Source organism: Rhinoraja longicauda, chromosome 36 (genome assembly GCF_053455715.1).
Source record: "Rhinoraja longicauda isolate Sanriku21f chromosome 36, sRhiLon1.1, whole genome shotgun sequence".
Classification (NCBI taxonomy): Eukaryota; Metazoa; Chordata; class Chondrichthyes; order Rajiformes; family Arhynchobatidae; genus Rhinoraja; species Rhinoraja longicauda.
The window spans coordinates 6682346-6698037 of NC_135988.1; the positions used below are offsets into that span (position 1 = coordinate 6682346).

Sequence of the window (15692 nt, forward strand, 5' to 3'; positions counted from 1 at the left end):
CTAAACAATTTAAGCACATCTAGTTCTTTTTCCTTTTTCGTACTTACTAGTTCAACTGCAGTTATCTTATTCATTGTACTCATCTTATTTTATTGCACTTGGTCAGTCAGTTTAAATGCAGTCCTTGTTCTCACCCCGTTCCGTCTCTATGGTCACTATACTATCTATTACGCTATTTCTATCTTCTACAGTTCTACTATATTCCTTTAATATTTTGCATTAAAAAAAAAATGTTATCCAATTATTCCAATTCTTATTCTGCCCGTACAGACCCCTACTCACTTAGGGCGGTATCCACAGATCATCTGATCCTGCCCGTACAGACCCCTAGCTAACCAGAATGGTATCCACAGGATGTCTTATCTTACCCATGCAGATCCCTAGTTAACTAGAGCGGTATCCACAGGACATCTTATCCTGCCTGTACAGACCCCTAGCCAACCAGAGTGGTATCCACAGGACATCTTAACTTGCCCATGCAGATCCCTAGTTGACGAGAGTGGTATCCATAGGACGCCTCGTCTATTCAGTCCCCTATCCTCTTAGGGCGGTATCCACAAGGTCTTATTCACATCACACACAAAATCTTACTCAACTACTATCCACTTACCCCACTGCGCAGCCTTCTCGAGCAATCCTCCGGGTCTCCTTTTTAGAATAATTTCACGATAAGTTCTGTTGGATTGGAGAGGTCTTTGGACCGCCTGGGTGCTCCTGTGTCACCAGAGGTCCTCCATTTTCAACAGGCTGTTAGTCCAAATAAAGTGGAAAACCGGCTACCTTTTTTGCGGGTGGCCACCCTTTTCCTATTGAACCGGGGAGCCCCTGGAGGTCTTGGAAGCGCCTTTAGCTTGTTGTCCATTCTTGAACGGCCTCTTTCCGACCCAGCTCGCAGCGCCAATTTTGTTGTGGTTCCCTGATCCTCGAAATTAAGACAGGCGACACAGAGAAATCTTCGAGAAGTTAAAAGCCTTTATTTGCAAACAACGGCTGGAACAATCAGGAAGCCAACCACCTGACTGCCCACTTAGTACATCGAGCAGTCTATGTTTATAGGATTATTCCAAACCTTATCTTCTTTACATTACCTCATACCCACACTCCTTTCTTCAGTCATTCATTTCTTTGCAGTCACCCGTCTGTCCCACCACCATTAAATCCCATTCAGTAATATATCCTTATCTCAATGCTCACATCCCTTCATACTTCGCCACCCTTATTTCCCTGCTAGTCCATCCCTCACATCCATCCATCACCCCAAGGCCTATGTCTTTCCTTATCTCGCCACCATTATCTTTCATCCAAATGTAACAAGGTTACACACAGTTGCAATGTACTAAAGTATGAAGAATGCCTACGCTGTTAAATTTAAATGGCTAATAATGATTACAGCAGTTACAATGTAATAAATTAATATACAAAATACAACACGCTCCAGCTGGTGAGCGGACTATTTGGTTGATAGTTGTCAGTGTTTCAGCGACACGATAGACTTGGATTTGCTTCTCCGAACCAGCAAAGGTTGAGGGGAGAATTGATAGAAGCATATAAAATTATGAGTGGCATGGATAGGGTAGATAGTCACAATCATTCATCAAAGCATCGCTACAGAATGGGCGGCATGGTGGCGCAGCGGTAGAGTTGTTGTCTTACAGCGCTTGTAGCACCAGAGACCCGGGTTCAATCCCGACTACAGGTGCTGTCTGTACGGAGTATGTACATTCTCCCTGTGACCGTGTGGGTTTCCTCCTAGATCATTGGTTTCCTCCCACATTCCAAAGATATACAGGTATGTAGGTAAATTTGATTGTTAAACGTCTAAATTGTCCCGAGTATGTGTAGGATAGTGTTAATGTGCAGCGATCGCTGGTCGGAAACAGTGGGCCGAAGGGCCTGTTTTCCTGCTGTATCTCTAAACTAAACTAATGTTCGGGTGTCTCATGTTGTTTCAGAGTCACACAACATGGAAGCAGGCCCTGCGGCCCAGCTTGCCTGTCCCAAACAAGGTGCAGCTGGGCAGGCAGCGCCTCTGGAGAGAAGGAATGGCTGACGGTTCACATCCCCTTTTTCAGTCTGAAGAAGTGTCTCGACCCAAAACGTCCCCCATTCCTTCTCTCCAGTGATGATGCTGCCCCGTTTAGCTTTGTGTGATATTTGGAAGTGGCTTCTGAGAGTAGGTGCGGGCTGGGTGCGCTGAGTTGTTTGCAATGAGCTTAAGTACCTGGTGGTGGAACAATGGCAATGAAAAGAACAGCCAGATGGTCAGTGTAGAAAGGAACTGCAGATGTTGGTTTAAATTGAAGATAGACACAAAATGCTGGAGTAACTCGGCGGGACAGGCAGCATCTCTGGATAGAAGGAATGGGTGATGTTTCGGGTCGAGACCCTTCTTCAGATTGAGTCAGGGGAGAGGGAGATACAGAGATAAGCAAATCTAAGCTGTGAAAATGAGACAAAGGGGAAGTGGATCAAAGAAAATGTAGAAAGATCATTGTTAGCAAGGAGAAGGCGTCAACAAAGCAAACAGAGATAACATGTAAAGGAGGAGAGGCAGACTGGTTAGGTAACTTTGAAGGGGGATATGGAGAGAGAGGGAAAGCAAGGGTTACTTGAAGTTAGAGAAGTAAATATTCATACCACTGGGGTGTAAGCTGCCCCAGCGAAATATGAGGTGTTATTCCTCCATTTTGCGCTGGGCCTCACATTGACAATCGTGGAGGCCCACGACAGAAAGGTCAGTGTGGGAATGGGAGGGGGGTTAAAGTGTTCGGCAACTGGGAGATCTGATAGGTTTAGAAGGACTGAGCGGAGTTGTTCAGCGAAAAGATCGCAGAGCCTGCGCTTGGTCTCGCCGATATACAGGTGTCCACACCTAGAACAGCGCATGCAGTAGATGCGGTTGAAGGAGGTACAAGTGAACCTCGACCTCACCTGAAAAGAGTTGGAGTCCTTGGACGGAGTCGAGGGGGGGGGGGTATAGGGACAGCTGTTGCATCTCCTACGGTTGCAGGGGAAAGTACCTGGGGAGGGTGAGATTTGGGTGGGAAGCGATGAGGGGGTGGAAGGTAAAGACTTGGGGGAACTCTGATCCTGTTGTGACCAGGGGGAGGAGGAGCGAGCGGAGATGTGGAGTGCTGAGGAGACGTGTGAAGGTCTCATCTATGATGGGAGAGGGGAACCCACGTTCCCTAAAGAATGAGATGTACCGGCTATGTTATATCTGAGATGTACCGGCTATAAGGCATCTTATGAGGCTAAGAGGCACAAGTCTGAACGGCATCGGCTAGGTGACTCATTTAGAGTCTCATGTGGAGCCTCCCGTCTTTGCTCCAACCCCACTCCTCCCCTCTCACCTTGCTTCACACCCCCTCCCCCATTTGCCCACGTTTGTCCTAAATCCTACTAAACATTTCCTCTCCATATATGTGTCCAAGTGTCCAAGATGCTCATCTGGACCCTCTCGAGTGCTCGCACATCCCTCCTCAGATATGGGCACCAAAACCGCTCACAAATACTCAAAATGTGGTCAGTTTTCTCGGAGAGAAGGCGGCAGAAAGAAGATGGGCCCGATAAATCCATTGGGTTCTGAAATGGAGGGTTCTTTCTCATTGGTGCGATCGAGCAGACGAGTCCACGCCTTACTTCAGTCAAACCCTGTCGCTTGTTTGGAGACAAACATCGGATGCAATGAAAATCATTTATCGAAGCATTAACACCCAGATACGTTAGTGTGTCCGAAGGTTCTGGAGAGACCTGTCTGTGTCCTAGTGTGTGTCCTGCTAAAGTTATGAAGCTGTCGCTGTAATTGTCCGCCGGGAAAATGCTGTGGCTCTTCTTGACTGTGTTGGTATCGCATATTTGGAACTGTGAGTTCATTGGGTTTATTGAAAGTTTCCGGTTATCAATTGATGTGCTATTTATTCTTCTTCTCCCGTAAGTTTATAGCTATATGAACGTTGTGGTAATGGAGTGTGGGTAGTAGGAAATATTTAACTATAAATGGAAACACAAGGGACTGCGAATGCTGATTTACCACAAAAAAAAGACTCAGTGCTGGAGTAACTCAGCGGGACTGGCAGCATCTCTGGTGAACATGGTTAGGTGGCGTTTCGAGTGTCCAACCTTCCTCAAACTGATGCTGCCTGACCCGCTGAGTTTAGTTTTTTTAACAGTTTAGTGAAAGAGCGCAGAAACTGGCCATTCGGGCCGGCGAGTCCACGCCGACCAGCGATCCCCGCACACTTACACCACCCCACATACACCCGGAATAATTCACAATTTTATACCAAGCCAATGAACCTACAAACCTGCACGTCTTTGGAGTGTTGGAGGAAACCTAAGATCTTGGAGAAAACCCACGCAGGTCACGGGGAGAACCTACAAACTCCGTACAGACAGCGTCCGTAGTTAGAATCGAACCCCGCGGTGGAAGGCAGCAACTCGACCGCTGTGCCGCCCCAGTTACTCCAGCACTTTGAGTCCTTATCTCTAAATGTTGTAATAAAAATAGTGATCTGCAAAACGGATGAAAAATGTCTTCCACGTGTGAAATGTCCACCTGCCCACATCAGGGCTTTTTGAGTGTTTTTGTAATGAGAACAACTAGGGCTGAATGACTGAGAAAGTAAGCTAATTAAATTCAAAATTATAAAGGTAGAAATGGAATCTTGAAGTGTGCCGGGGCAGTCCATTCGTTGGGATAATTTTGCCAAGATTAACACATATAACTTCCCATTTAGATTTTTTGTCGAATAGAGTTAAACGTGAAATTGCGTGCATTGGACAATCCTTCAGTCACATACCAGCCCAGATAAATCGCGGGTCATGTGTGCTGCCATTCTCAAGACATTATGAATCTGAATTTATCGGAGGTGGAGGGCGGTCGCTGTTGGAACAGAGTACATCGGAGTCCGGAGAGTATAATCTCTGTGAGGGTGAACAGCACCCGAAGCTGCAGCTGTTGCTGACTGAAGCCGCGCACAAACTCCTGCCGCTGATACTGATCAGTTGCAGCTTTTTATACACATCATGTCAGACAGTGAACCGAGCAAATTCATCAAATGGATCATTTTGTTGGAAAAGCTTTATACATTTTACAGCCTTAAAAAACACCCTGATGTCGAATCAGCACTGCCAACGTTTAACATTCATTTTGTCATTAATCTTAAACACTCACATTCAGTTTAGTTTAGAAATGCGGCGCGGAAACAGGGCGCTCGGCCCACCGAGTCGACACCGACCAGCGATCCCCGTACACACACGCTATCCTACACACACACACTAGGGACAATTTACAATTACAGGGACAATTTACATTTATTTCAAGCCAAATAGTCAGGATTGAACCCGGGTCCCTGGCGCTGTAAGGCAGCAACTCTACCACTGTGCCACCGTGCCGCCCTTCGATGGCTATTGACAGTGACATTTACAATAGACAATAGACAATAGACAATAGGTGCAGGAGTAGGCCATTCAGCCCTTCGAGCCAGCACCGCCATTCAATGCGATCATGGCTGATCACTCTCAATCAGTACCCCGTTCCTGCCTTCTCCCCATACCCCCTTACTCCGCTATCCTTAAGAGCTCTATCCAGCTCTCTCTTGATGGCGTTTAATTTGTTGCTGTTGATCTTTAAATGTGTGACATTATACATCAAATTGAGTTTCCAGTTGGGCCGTAGAGGTGTCCGGCGATAAGCTGCAATACATTTTTCTCTGGGGATTTTTGCGTATTAATTTCCGTTTTGTGGAGAATCGCAGTGAGAGAGATGTTCCATTTGTGTTTAAATTTCTTTTCACTTGCTCAATTCAGATAAAGGTTCAGTGCAGATTTTCGTGACAAGTTACGGCTTGATGCTTTCCAGGATTCATTATTTATGTTTTCACGAATACTGTTTGGGCCCTCGTTTAGCCACTAGTGCAGTCGGAACAGTTAATGTTTTGGGATAATTTTGCTAAGATTAGCGTATTTCACCTCCCATTTAGATATTTGTCAGAGTTAAACGTGAAATTGTATCCACTCAACACAGCAGTTTTCGTCAGACACAGACCAGCCCAACTCTGGGGGCCAGTACACTTCCATTCTAAAGAGATTATTAATCATAGTTGATCACAGATAGCATGCATACTCTCTTGGAAAAGAGCACAACGGTGTCGGGAGTGTCTAAACTCCGTGACGGTGAATAGCATCGGACCGGCAGCTGTTGTGACTGAACCGACGCACAAATTCCTGCCGCTGGATCAGATGCAGCTTAGATTTAATTTAGTTTAGACACAAAATGTTGGAGTCACTCTGCGGGTCAGGAAGCATCTCTGGAGAAAAGGAATAGGTGACGTTTTGTGTCGGAACACTTGGTCAGACTTATTTATTTTAGTTTATACAATTTCGTTTAGTTTTGTTTGGAGACACAGTGTGGAAACAGCCCCTTCAGTCCACCGAGTCCACAACGACCATTGAACACCCGTCCATTAGTTCTATGGCCTGCACACCAGGTGCAATTTACAGAAGCCAATTAACTTACAAACCTGCAAGTGTTTGGAATATAGACGGAAACCGGAGCACCCGTAGAAAATCCATGCGGTCACAGGAAGAACATGCAAATTTCACACAGACAGCGCCCGGATTCAGGATTGAACCCGGGGACTTGGCGCTGTGAGACAGCAGCTGTGAGATGTAGTGAAATGAGCACATTTGTAAAATGTAGTTAGTATCGTGTTGTTGGAAAGGCTTTATGAATTTTACATCATTAAGATTCATCCTGATATGGAATGAATACTGTTGAATTTCCATGGATATTGACACTGACATTTTCACACGGCGGTTGTGCTTAATCTGCTGTCAGTGATATTGAAATGTGTGACATTATATGTCAAGGTGAGGTTTTCAGTTTGGCCCGACGTGTGACCGGTGATAAGCAGCAACACGTTTTTTCTCGGGGCATTTTTGCGCATTCCATTCCAGTTTATGTGGAGCATCGCAGTTGGTGAGATGTTGCGATTTTCTTTAAATATTTTCACTGGCTGAATTCGGTTTAAACGCTCAGTGCAGACCTTCGTATCAAGTTACGGCTTGGTGTTTTATCCCCTGCATCGCCCTCGTGCTAAATGCTAAATGATATAGGACATGTAAACAGAACCTTCGGCGGGGCAGCAGCTTCTGAGGAATGAAGACAAAGAATCCACTTTGGACACCGTGGACCGGTGGACAGAATTTGTGGAAAGAAAAGCAGAGAACAAATCACATCTGTTTTTCTTTCCACGGATGCCGACTCCTCTGTGGAGTGCTTCACACATTTACCTCTTTTTTTGGAATATTTCTCACATTTACTGCTTTAATAATATATTCAGGAATATCTTCAGCTGTTGTTCCACCTCATTAACTGCTACCCGGGGCCCTTTTCAGTCGCTCGTATAGTTTCGCAATGTTCACTGCTGTGGCCTGCATTTTTTTGATAAACTTCATTAAAAGCAAACGCGCATTGCCTGAAAGGGAATGCATGACAATTTCTTCCCTTCGAAATCGATTGGCCGAGATTCAACGTTTTCTGCAGAATATTCAGAAGAGTTTAATTAAATGCCAATACATTCTTCCGCATGTCCCCACTTGCTCCATCTCCTGCCTTTTCAATTGATGGCTAACGTCAGGTTGACTCGATTAGATTGTACTTATAGAGGTCGGTCAGAAATGTTGTTTTGCTATCAGGGAAATCGGACTCAAATGTGCAAAGTGTTTGCCGAAAGAAATAGGACACTTAAAATTCTGGCTTGATTTAAACATATGATAATAGTTATGTACATCTGAAAACCAAATCAAGAAAAAAATAATTCCTGAATCATCGGCAGAAATTGGGTGCTGGCTAAATCAAACAAACTTTTATTCTGTAATTTATTTTACATTAATTTATCATCACGTGAATTGACCATTGTTGGAGCCGGTGTAATTTACACAATACATCTGCCATGATCCCCCATTACACTATTAGTCTTACTTATAACTATTATTTATTATCTTATTACTCTTATTATTTGTATTTTCCTACCTTTTCTCCTTGTTCTGTATTTTTTATGCTCTGTGTAAAGCACTTTGAATTGCCATTGCAATTGCTATGGAATGTGCTATATAAATAAACTTGCCTTGCCTTAAGCACATTCACGTTCAGTACGGGGAAATAGAGTTATAGAGGCATTGTGACAAACAATACTGAGAGAGCCCTTTCTGCCCCCCGAGTCTAAGGCGAGCGGCAAACACCCAATTGCATAATTAGTCCCATTTTAATTTCCCTCCATTCTCATCAATTCCCCGAAGATATTTTCACTCACGCACACGAGAGAAACTTTAGCGTTGGCAATGAACACTTGATTTTGGAATGTAGGGCGAATCTCGGACGCTCGGAGGGGGCTACGCAGTCCCAATGAAATCTTGCAAAATCGATACTGACACCACGCGTGTTGGCATTGAACTCTATCTGTGATGCAGCGGGCAATGGCTCTGCTGGTTGAAAGAAGCACGCTGTCAGTGTCCTCTATTCAATTATATTACAGTGGCACACACCCAGTTTCAGAGAGCTCGGTTCAATCCTACATCCCGATGATGTCTGCGTTAAATCTACATGTCCTCCCTATGGTTGCGCGGTATCCCGGATGCTCCGGTTTCCTCGCGCATCCCAATGGTTTCTTGCTAGGTAGTTTAATTGACTACGATAAATTATTCTTTAATGGAATGGTCCAAACGGTTCAAAGAAGAGTTGGTGGGCATGTGTGAGAAATATTTCGTGACTGGGTGAAAGAAAATATGGAGAGGATACATGAAACGTTGCTGTTTGAGGCTCGGTATGGAGACGATGGGCCAAATGGCCCTCTTTATGTCCCTGGAAGTTAAGAATGGGAGCTTTGCTTTTACACGTGGCAGCTTGTAGACCTAAATAGTAGTATGCTTGCAGATCTAACGGAGAGAATATCAGGGTAGATGGCTGCATGAGCAAGAAACAACGACTAGCAGTACGTAGGGAGTTGAGTTGAATTAGTCTGACACACGAAGGTATCACAAAATGCTGGAGTAACTCGGCGGGTCAGGCAGCATCACTGGAGAGAAGGAATGGGTAACGTTTCGGGTCGAGACCCTTCTGCAGACTGAATTCCTGCACCATTTTGTGATACCTTCGATTTGTACCAGCATCTGCAGTTGTTTTCCTACTCGTCTGACACACGGATCAGTTCTCTCTGTATCGCCCGTGGAAATTAAAATTGAAATCAGAATCTTAACTAGCGATAGCACGAACGCGACAAACAGAAGCGTTCAGAAGTCAGAAGTCAAGAGTGTTTGATTATCATGTGTACCAAAAACGGAACATTGTCATGTTTTACTTGTAGGGGAACAAAGTGGGGCTGGAGGGGGAGGGGGGAGGGGGAGGGGGGGGCGGGGTCGTTCACTATTAATCGCAGAATGCTCCTTCCCGTCAGAATTAATAGTTAGACTGGCATTGTAAAGTTTTTCCAGGGCTACGTAAAATGGGCAGTGAAGTTGCCCGAACTAGATCGGTCACAATGGGCGATAGGGCGGTCACCGTGGGCCAAGAGACCTGCATCGTCCCCCCTTCCCAAACCCATCACTCCACCCGTCACACAGGCTGCCAAATCTAATTCTTTACTTCTCATTCCAGGCCGCCTTGTGGATTGTCAGGCTGACCCTACAGGTAATTCCGCTTAATTTTCACTGGTTTAAGCGTGAGATTGATTGTCGCGGAAGATTTTTATTTCACCTCTGCGGCGATAGGCGGACTGATGATCAGTAAGGTTCTTGGAACACGCATTGTGGGAAATCGACCCTGCTGACATTGTTCCTCTTTCCAAGCGTGTTCCCACTTCTCATCCCACGTTTGAGCGCTGGGGACCCAGTCCAGATGTCGCTACCGTTCTGGTCCAATTCCAGGAATACCTGCACATCTCCCACCACTGTTGGCTTCCACTGCCCGTCACATGAGCTTTGAGTACAGCGGGGCACTGACCCGAGCAGCTCATCAGCCGCTCCCCCGAGAATCGCAACGGGCCTGTAGTTGACCTTGGAGACACAAGGAACTGCAGGTGGTTCTTGGTCCTGCAAAATATTCCAAATGGAATTTAAACTGGAGGTGGGTGATGGTTTACAAAACCAATACACAGTACTGGAGTATTTCGGTGGAACAGGCAACATCCCAGGAGAACATGGAGAGGTGTCCGCTGATTAACTCTAGCACGTTGTGTCCTCGCTGCCTGACCCGCCGAGTGACTCCAGCACTTTGTATCCGTAACTTCACGAATATTGTTTGAGCCCTCGCTTAACCACCAGTGCAGTCGAAGCAGTTCATGTGTTTGGATGATTTTGCTGAGATCGGCATATTTCACCTCCCATTTAGATATTTGTCAAGAGTTAAACGTGAAATTGCATCCACTCAACACAGCAGTTTTCGTCAGACACAGACCAGCCCAACTCTGGGGGTCCCGTGTACTTCCATTCTAAAGAGATTATCATTATTAATGATAGTTTATCAGAGACAGAATGCATTCTCTGATGGAAACGAGCACAAGGCTGTCCGGAGTGTCTAAGGCGCTGCCTTCTACCCGGGAAGGACTGGGTGACCCCGGTTCTCCGGACGTTTACCAACCTACTGGCAATTTTTTTCACACTGTGACAGTTCATTCAGAGTCTGCCAAAGCCGGGTGCTCCCGTTGGTCATTCTCTGGGACATGTGGAGTTTGAATGGCTGGAGCTAGGGGGGCGCGGTGCGCGGAGCGCCGACTGACCCGCGGCTCAAAGCGGCACTAACGTTGGTTCTTAACTGTTCTGATGTTTGTTTTCAGAAAGCGTGAGGTTGAGGCTGGTGAACGGGAACAGTCCCTGCGCCGGGAGAGTGGAGGTTCACTACAAGGGGAACTGGGGGACAGTGTATGATTACGGCTGGGACCTGCTGGACGCGGCTGTGGTGTGTCGGGAGCGAGGCTGCGGCGCCGCGGTGAGAGCCCCGCGCGGAGCTCACTTTGGACGGGGGTCAGGACCCATTGTGACGGGGTATGTTAAGTGCAGCGGGAGCGAGGCCGCTCTACGGGAGTGTGAGTCACGGCCATGGGGGGACTATCCCGTTGCACACTTCAACGATGCCGGCGTCATCTGTGAAGGTAAAAATCAGTCTTTTATACCTTGGTTCCCGCCGCTGTGATAACTCCGGGTTGCCCGGGGACTGGGGTGTATCCGGACTGACGGCCCCTTGCGAGTGATTTGAAATTAAATCCAGTTTTTTTTTAGTATTATTCCGGTACGATTCTGTTACGGTTCCCACTCGCATTTGAATTAACCATCTATAATTCGGAACATTAAATATTCTGGATCGGTACAATTACAGGGCCAGAAACTCGGGCGTTTCAGCAGCAACTTTCGGGGAATGGCGTGGGGAGAGGATCATGTTGAGACTCTCAGACCTGTTGCAGGAGCTCGGCCGGTTCCTCTCCCCTACAGATGCCGTCAGACCCCGTGTTTTTTTTCCAGCATCTCGGGATGATCAACAACAGCCTCGCAGCACGAACTGCCCGTGTGTTGTCGTGGACTTCCACCCACTTGAATGGCAGTGATTAGTTTGGTTTTAGGTAGAGATCTCCACGAATTATGAAATGATGTTTCCATGCGCCGGCTTTCAGCATCTGCCGTCCCTAATATCTCAATAGTTACATAGCAACCGGCCAGGCAGCATCAGTGGGGAGAATGGCAGTATTAACGCGTTCCATTGCTCAACTTCTCTGCAAACTTTGCGTTCATCCGCAGTTGCAGGACGCAGCACCAGGTCTCTGACATAAATGAGCGACGCTGCTTCTCACTGCGGGTGCTGTCCGACTTGATGAATAATGCCAGCGCTTCCTGGTTTACAATCAGATTCACAGCATCTGCAGTGCGTTCAGATATGGGGACCTGGCACTGGGTGAGGGTCACAGAGGGTCGGATTACGCATGGATATGTACGGCACGGTTCTCACCAGCACCGCTGGATGATCAACATAATTTTCCCATCGCTTGACTGCCTGTGTGGTGGAGTGCATGGCAGTTGGCAGTCTGGTTTAGTTATAGATTTCTTGGAAAGATGCAGAGCGATGAGAAAGCATCGAATTTGAAGAAGGGTCTCGACCTGAAACGTCACCCATTCCTTCTCTCCGGAGATGCTGCCCGTCCCGCTGAGTTACTCCAGATTTTAATATCTATTTTCGCGGTCGGTCCTCGTCTGTCCTATGAAGGTTTTACTTGCCCAGGTGGTATGTGACTGAGCGGGGATCTGCGGGCGGCGCTGAAACAATTATTCTGTCTTTCTGCGTCGGCAAGGTCTGTGCTTTCAGCAGCCCAGCAGAGTAAGTGCAACGTTCAGGTTGTTGTGGAGCAGTGAGCAGTCACGGTCATGGAGAGAATGAACCTATGGTGTGCTGGAGGGATGATTATGTTGCCAGCCAAATTAATACGTGACAGGACGATGAAAATCCCTGGGATGTCGGGATATGAGGAAAGATTGAAAACACTAGGCTTGTATTCACTGTAGTTTAGAAGGATGAGAGGGGATCTTATAGAAACATATAACATTATGAAAGGACTGGAGAAGCTAGATACAGGAAAAATGTTCCCAATGTTGGGCGAGTACAGAACCAGGGGCCACAGTCTTAGAATAAAGGGGAGGCCATTTAAAACTGAAGTGAGAAGGAACATTTTCACAGAAAGAGTTAAGAATTTGTGGAATTCCCTGCCACAGAGGGCAGTGGAAGCCAAATCACTGGATGGATTTAAGAGAGAGTTAGATAGAGCTCCGGGGCTAGTGGAATCAAGGGATGTGGGAGAAGGCAGGCACGGGTTATTGATCGTGGACGAGCAATGAATGGCGGAGCTGTCTCGAAGGACCGAATGGCCTCCTCCTGCACCTATTTTCTATGTTTCTAGATCGTTGGTAAACCACTGTGTGAAAGGGGTTTCGCATCTTGCTCTTAAATCCCTGAACACCTCTCTCGCCGTGCAGCGGCCGAGGTCTTCTCTGAATATTTGGAATAAATCATATTATGTAAAGCCAGATGCGAGAGCCAGAACATAGAGATGAGAGTGGTGCAAATCTTGGCATGTGATAGGTGAAAAAGGGAGGGCGCTTGATTGGTGTCGAAGGGAATTTAGCACTTTACCCACACCCTCTATCTGACTTCACTCGTACAGATGTAGGAAAAAAAACTTGCAGATGCTGGTTAAAATCGAAGATAGACACATAATGCTGGAGTAACTCAGCGGGTTTATCAGCAGCTCTGGAGAGAAGGAATGGGTGACGTTTCGACTGAAGAAGGGTCTGGACCCGAAACATCACCCATTCCTTCTCTACCGAGATGCTGCCTGACCCGCTGAGTTACTCCAGCATTTAGTGCCCACCTTTACTCATACAGGCACAGACTCAAAATAAAATAGTTCATTGATCAGTGGTGAGTCTATCGAACAAGTCGGTTTATTAAAAAGCCTTTGCGATGTACATCGCGAAACAGTGAGAGCAAGCCCAACTGCTTCAACAAGCCAAAGTAACTGCACGACCTTATACCCGAATGACACAATGGTCACTTGCAGTTTTGAAAGTAACCACCATTAATCAATGTCTCTCACATTTCATCTTTGTCTTTCCCCAAAGTTAACTTTAATCTTACGTTTCCAGTTGTTTAGAAATCTCCCTCCCATATATCTAATTAGTAGATACCATAAATGTCGAGATTATACTCGCGAGATGAAGTCTTTCGTTTACTCTCTGGAGACTTGGGTGCTCAACACAGGTGACGAAAAGCAGCTGTAATCACAAGAATGTAACAGATAAGAACCTAGACAGAACTAGGAAGGACTATCCTCCCCACCAATAAATAGGGAAGCTTGCTCTTCATCAGAATGTTTCAGCTTTGCTATTCTGACTACATTTGCTCCCCAGTGTGTGAGCTCGAGGATTAACCAAATTATAACCTTCTCATCCTCCTTATAGTTCTCAACATTCCCGACAACAATTGCCAAATGGATTAAGGAAATTTAAAAAGGTTAGAAATGAAAATAAGACAAAAGATTGCCAGATAAGAAAAAGACAAGGCGTGTAAAATATAAAACTGGAGGGACTGGGGTGTAGTTGGACAAACGCGAAGAGAAAGACCAGCATTAAAAGTAAAGTATGCGACAGGGACTGAAAATGTATATCGAGGCAGGAGAAGGATCAAGGTGACTATGGTGGTGAGAGATGGGGGTCGAGATGTGTGGCCACGGGTGACGGGTGGGGGAAGGGAAAAGGGGCGATTGGGCGGGAATATCTTATAATTGGGGAGTTTAATGTTCAAACCGGTGGGTACCGAACTGAGAGAGAAGTGAGGTTCACCACCGATTTTACCGCACCCTTTTTTTCCAGAGCCTTTCTAGATTATCGTTTTGCCGGATCAACAGAGGCCTTGGGGGAAGGTCAGCCGCGAAAGTCGGCAATGGGAACGGATGTGATGGCGTTGGGGAAGGTCCAGAGGAGGTTTCCAAGAATGATTCCAGGGATAATTGGGTTAACATTTGATGCGTTTTAAGGCACTGGCCTGTACTCGTCGGAATTCATAAGGATGAAGGGGCCCTAATTGAAACTTACCAAATAGTAAAGGCCTGGGTAGAGTGAATATCGAGAGGGTTTCCGCTCATGGGAGAGTCTAGGACCAGAGGCCATAGCCTCAGAAAAAAAGGATGTAACTTTGGAAAGGGAAGAGGAAGAATTTCTTTCGTCACAGAGTAATGAATCTGTGTAATTCATTGCTCCAAATGGCTGTGGATGTCAACTCAATGGAGGTTTGTAAGGCGGGGATTGACAGATTCTTGTTTAATAAGGGTGTCACGGGTTATGAGGAGAAAGCAGGAGAATGGGGTTGAGAGGGAAAGATAGATCAGCCACGATTGAATGGTGGAATAGACGATGGGCTGAATGCCCTAATTCTTCTCCTAGAACTGACGGTCTCATGGTTCACTCAGCTCTGGTCGGGCTGGAGTTTCAGAGCCCCAGCTCAGGGGACAAATTCGACCCGCACAGACCTGTGCGCCAAATTTTCGGGCGTGGCAGGTTTGAGCGGGCAGGCGACGTTGAAAGGGCCAAGGGTTGATAAGATATAACCGAGGTACCTTGAGATGAAAGATAGATAGAAAGTGCAGGAGGTCATGTTGTAGTTGTATAAGTCGTTGGCGAGACAGCATTTAGAATATTGTGTTCAGTTCTAGGCACCATGTATGGGAAAGATATTGTCAAGCTTGAAAGGGTTCAGAAAAGATTTACGAGGAAGTTGCCAGGACTAGAGGGTGAGCTATAGGGGGGGGGGGGGGTTGAGCAGGCTGGGTCTCAATTCCAAGGAGCGCAGGAGGATGAGGGGAGGGGGGGGTCTTATAGAGGTGTACAAAATCATGAGAGGAATAGGTCGGGTAGATGCACAGAGTCTCTTGCTCAGAGTATGGGAATCGAGGACCAGAGGACATAGGTTCAAGGTGAAGGGAAAAATATTTAATAGGAATCCGAGTGGTAACCTTTTCACACAAAGGGTGGTGGGTGTATGGACCAAGCTTCCAGAGCAGGTAGTTGAAGCTGGGACTATCCCATCGTTTAAGAAACAGTTAGACGTGTACATGGATAGGACAGGTTTGGAGGGTTATGGACAAAGCGCAGGC

The 15692-nt window shown here is 46.4% G+C and overlaps 1 protein-coding gene across 1 annotated transcript in view; it reads left to right on the forward strand.

Moving 5' to 3' along the window:
- The first annotated feature begins 3211 nt into the window (after positions 1-3211).
- The window catches only part of LOC144610272 (scavenger receptor cysteine-rich domain-containing protein DMBT1-like), a 32029-nt gene continuing 19548 nt past the window's right edge, over positions 3212-15692 (forward strand). The window contains exons 1-3 of the mRNA XM_078428863.1: positions 3212-3287; positions 9659-9691; positions 10836-11150. Coding sequence (XP_078284989.1) covers positions 3212-3287; positions 9659-9691; positions 10836-11150 — 424 coding nt within the window. The remainder of the gene's footprint in view (positions 3288-9658; positions 9692-10835; positions 11151-15692) is intronic.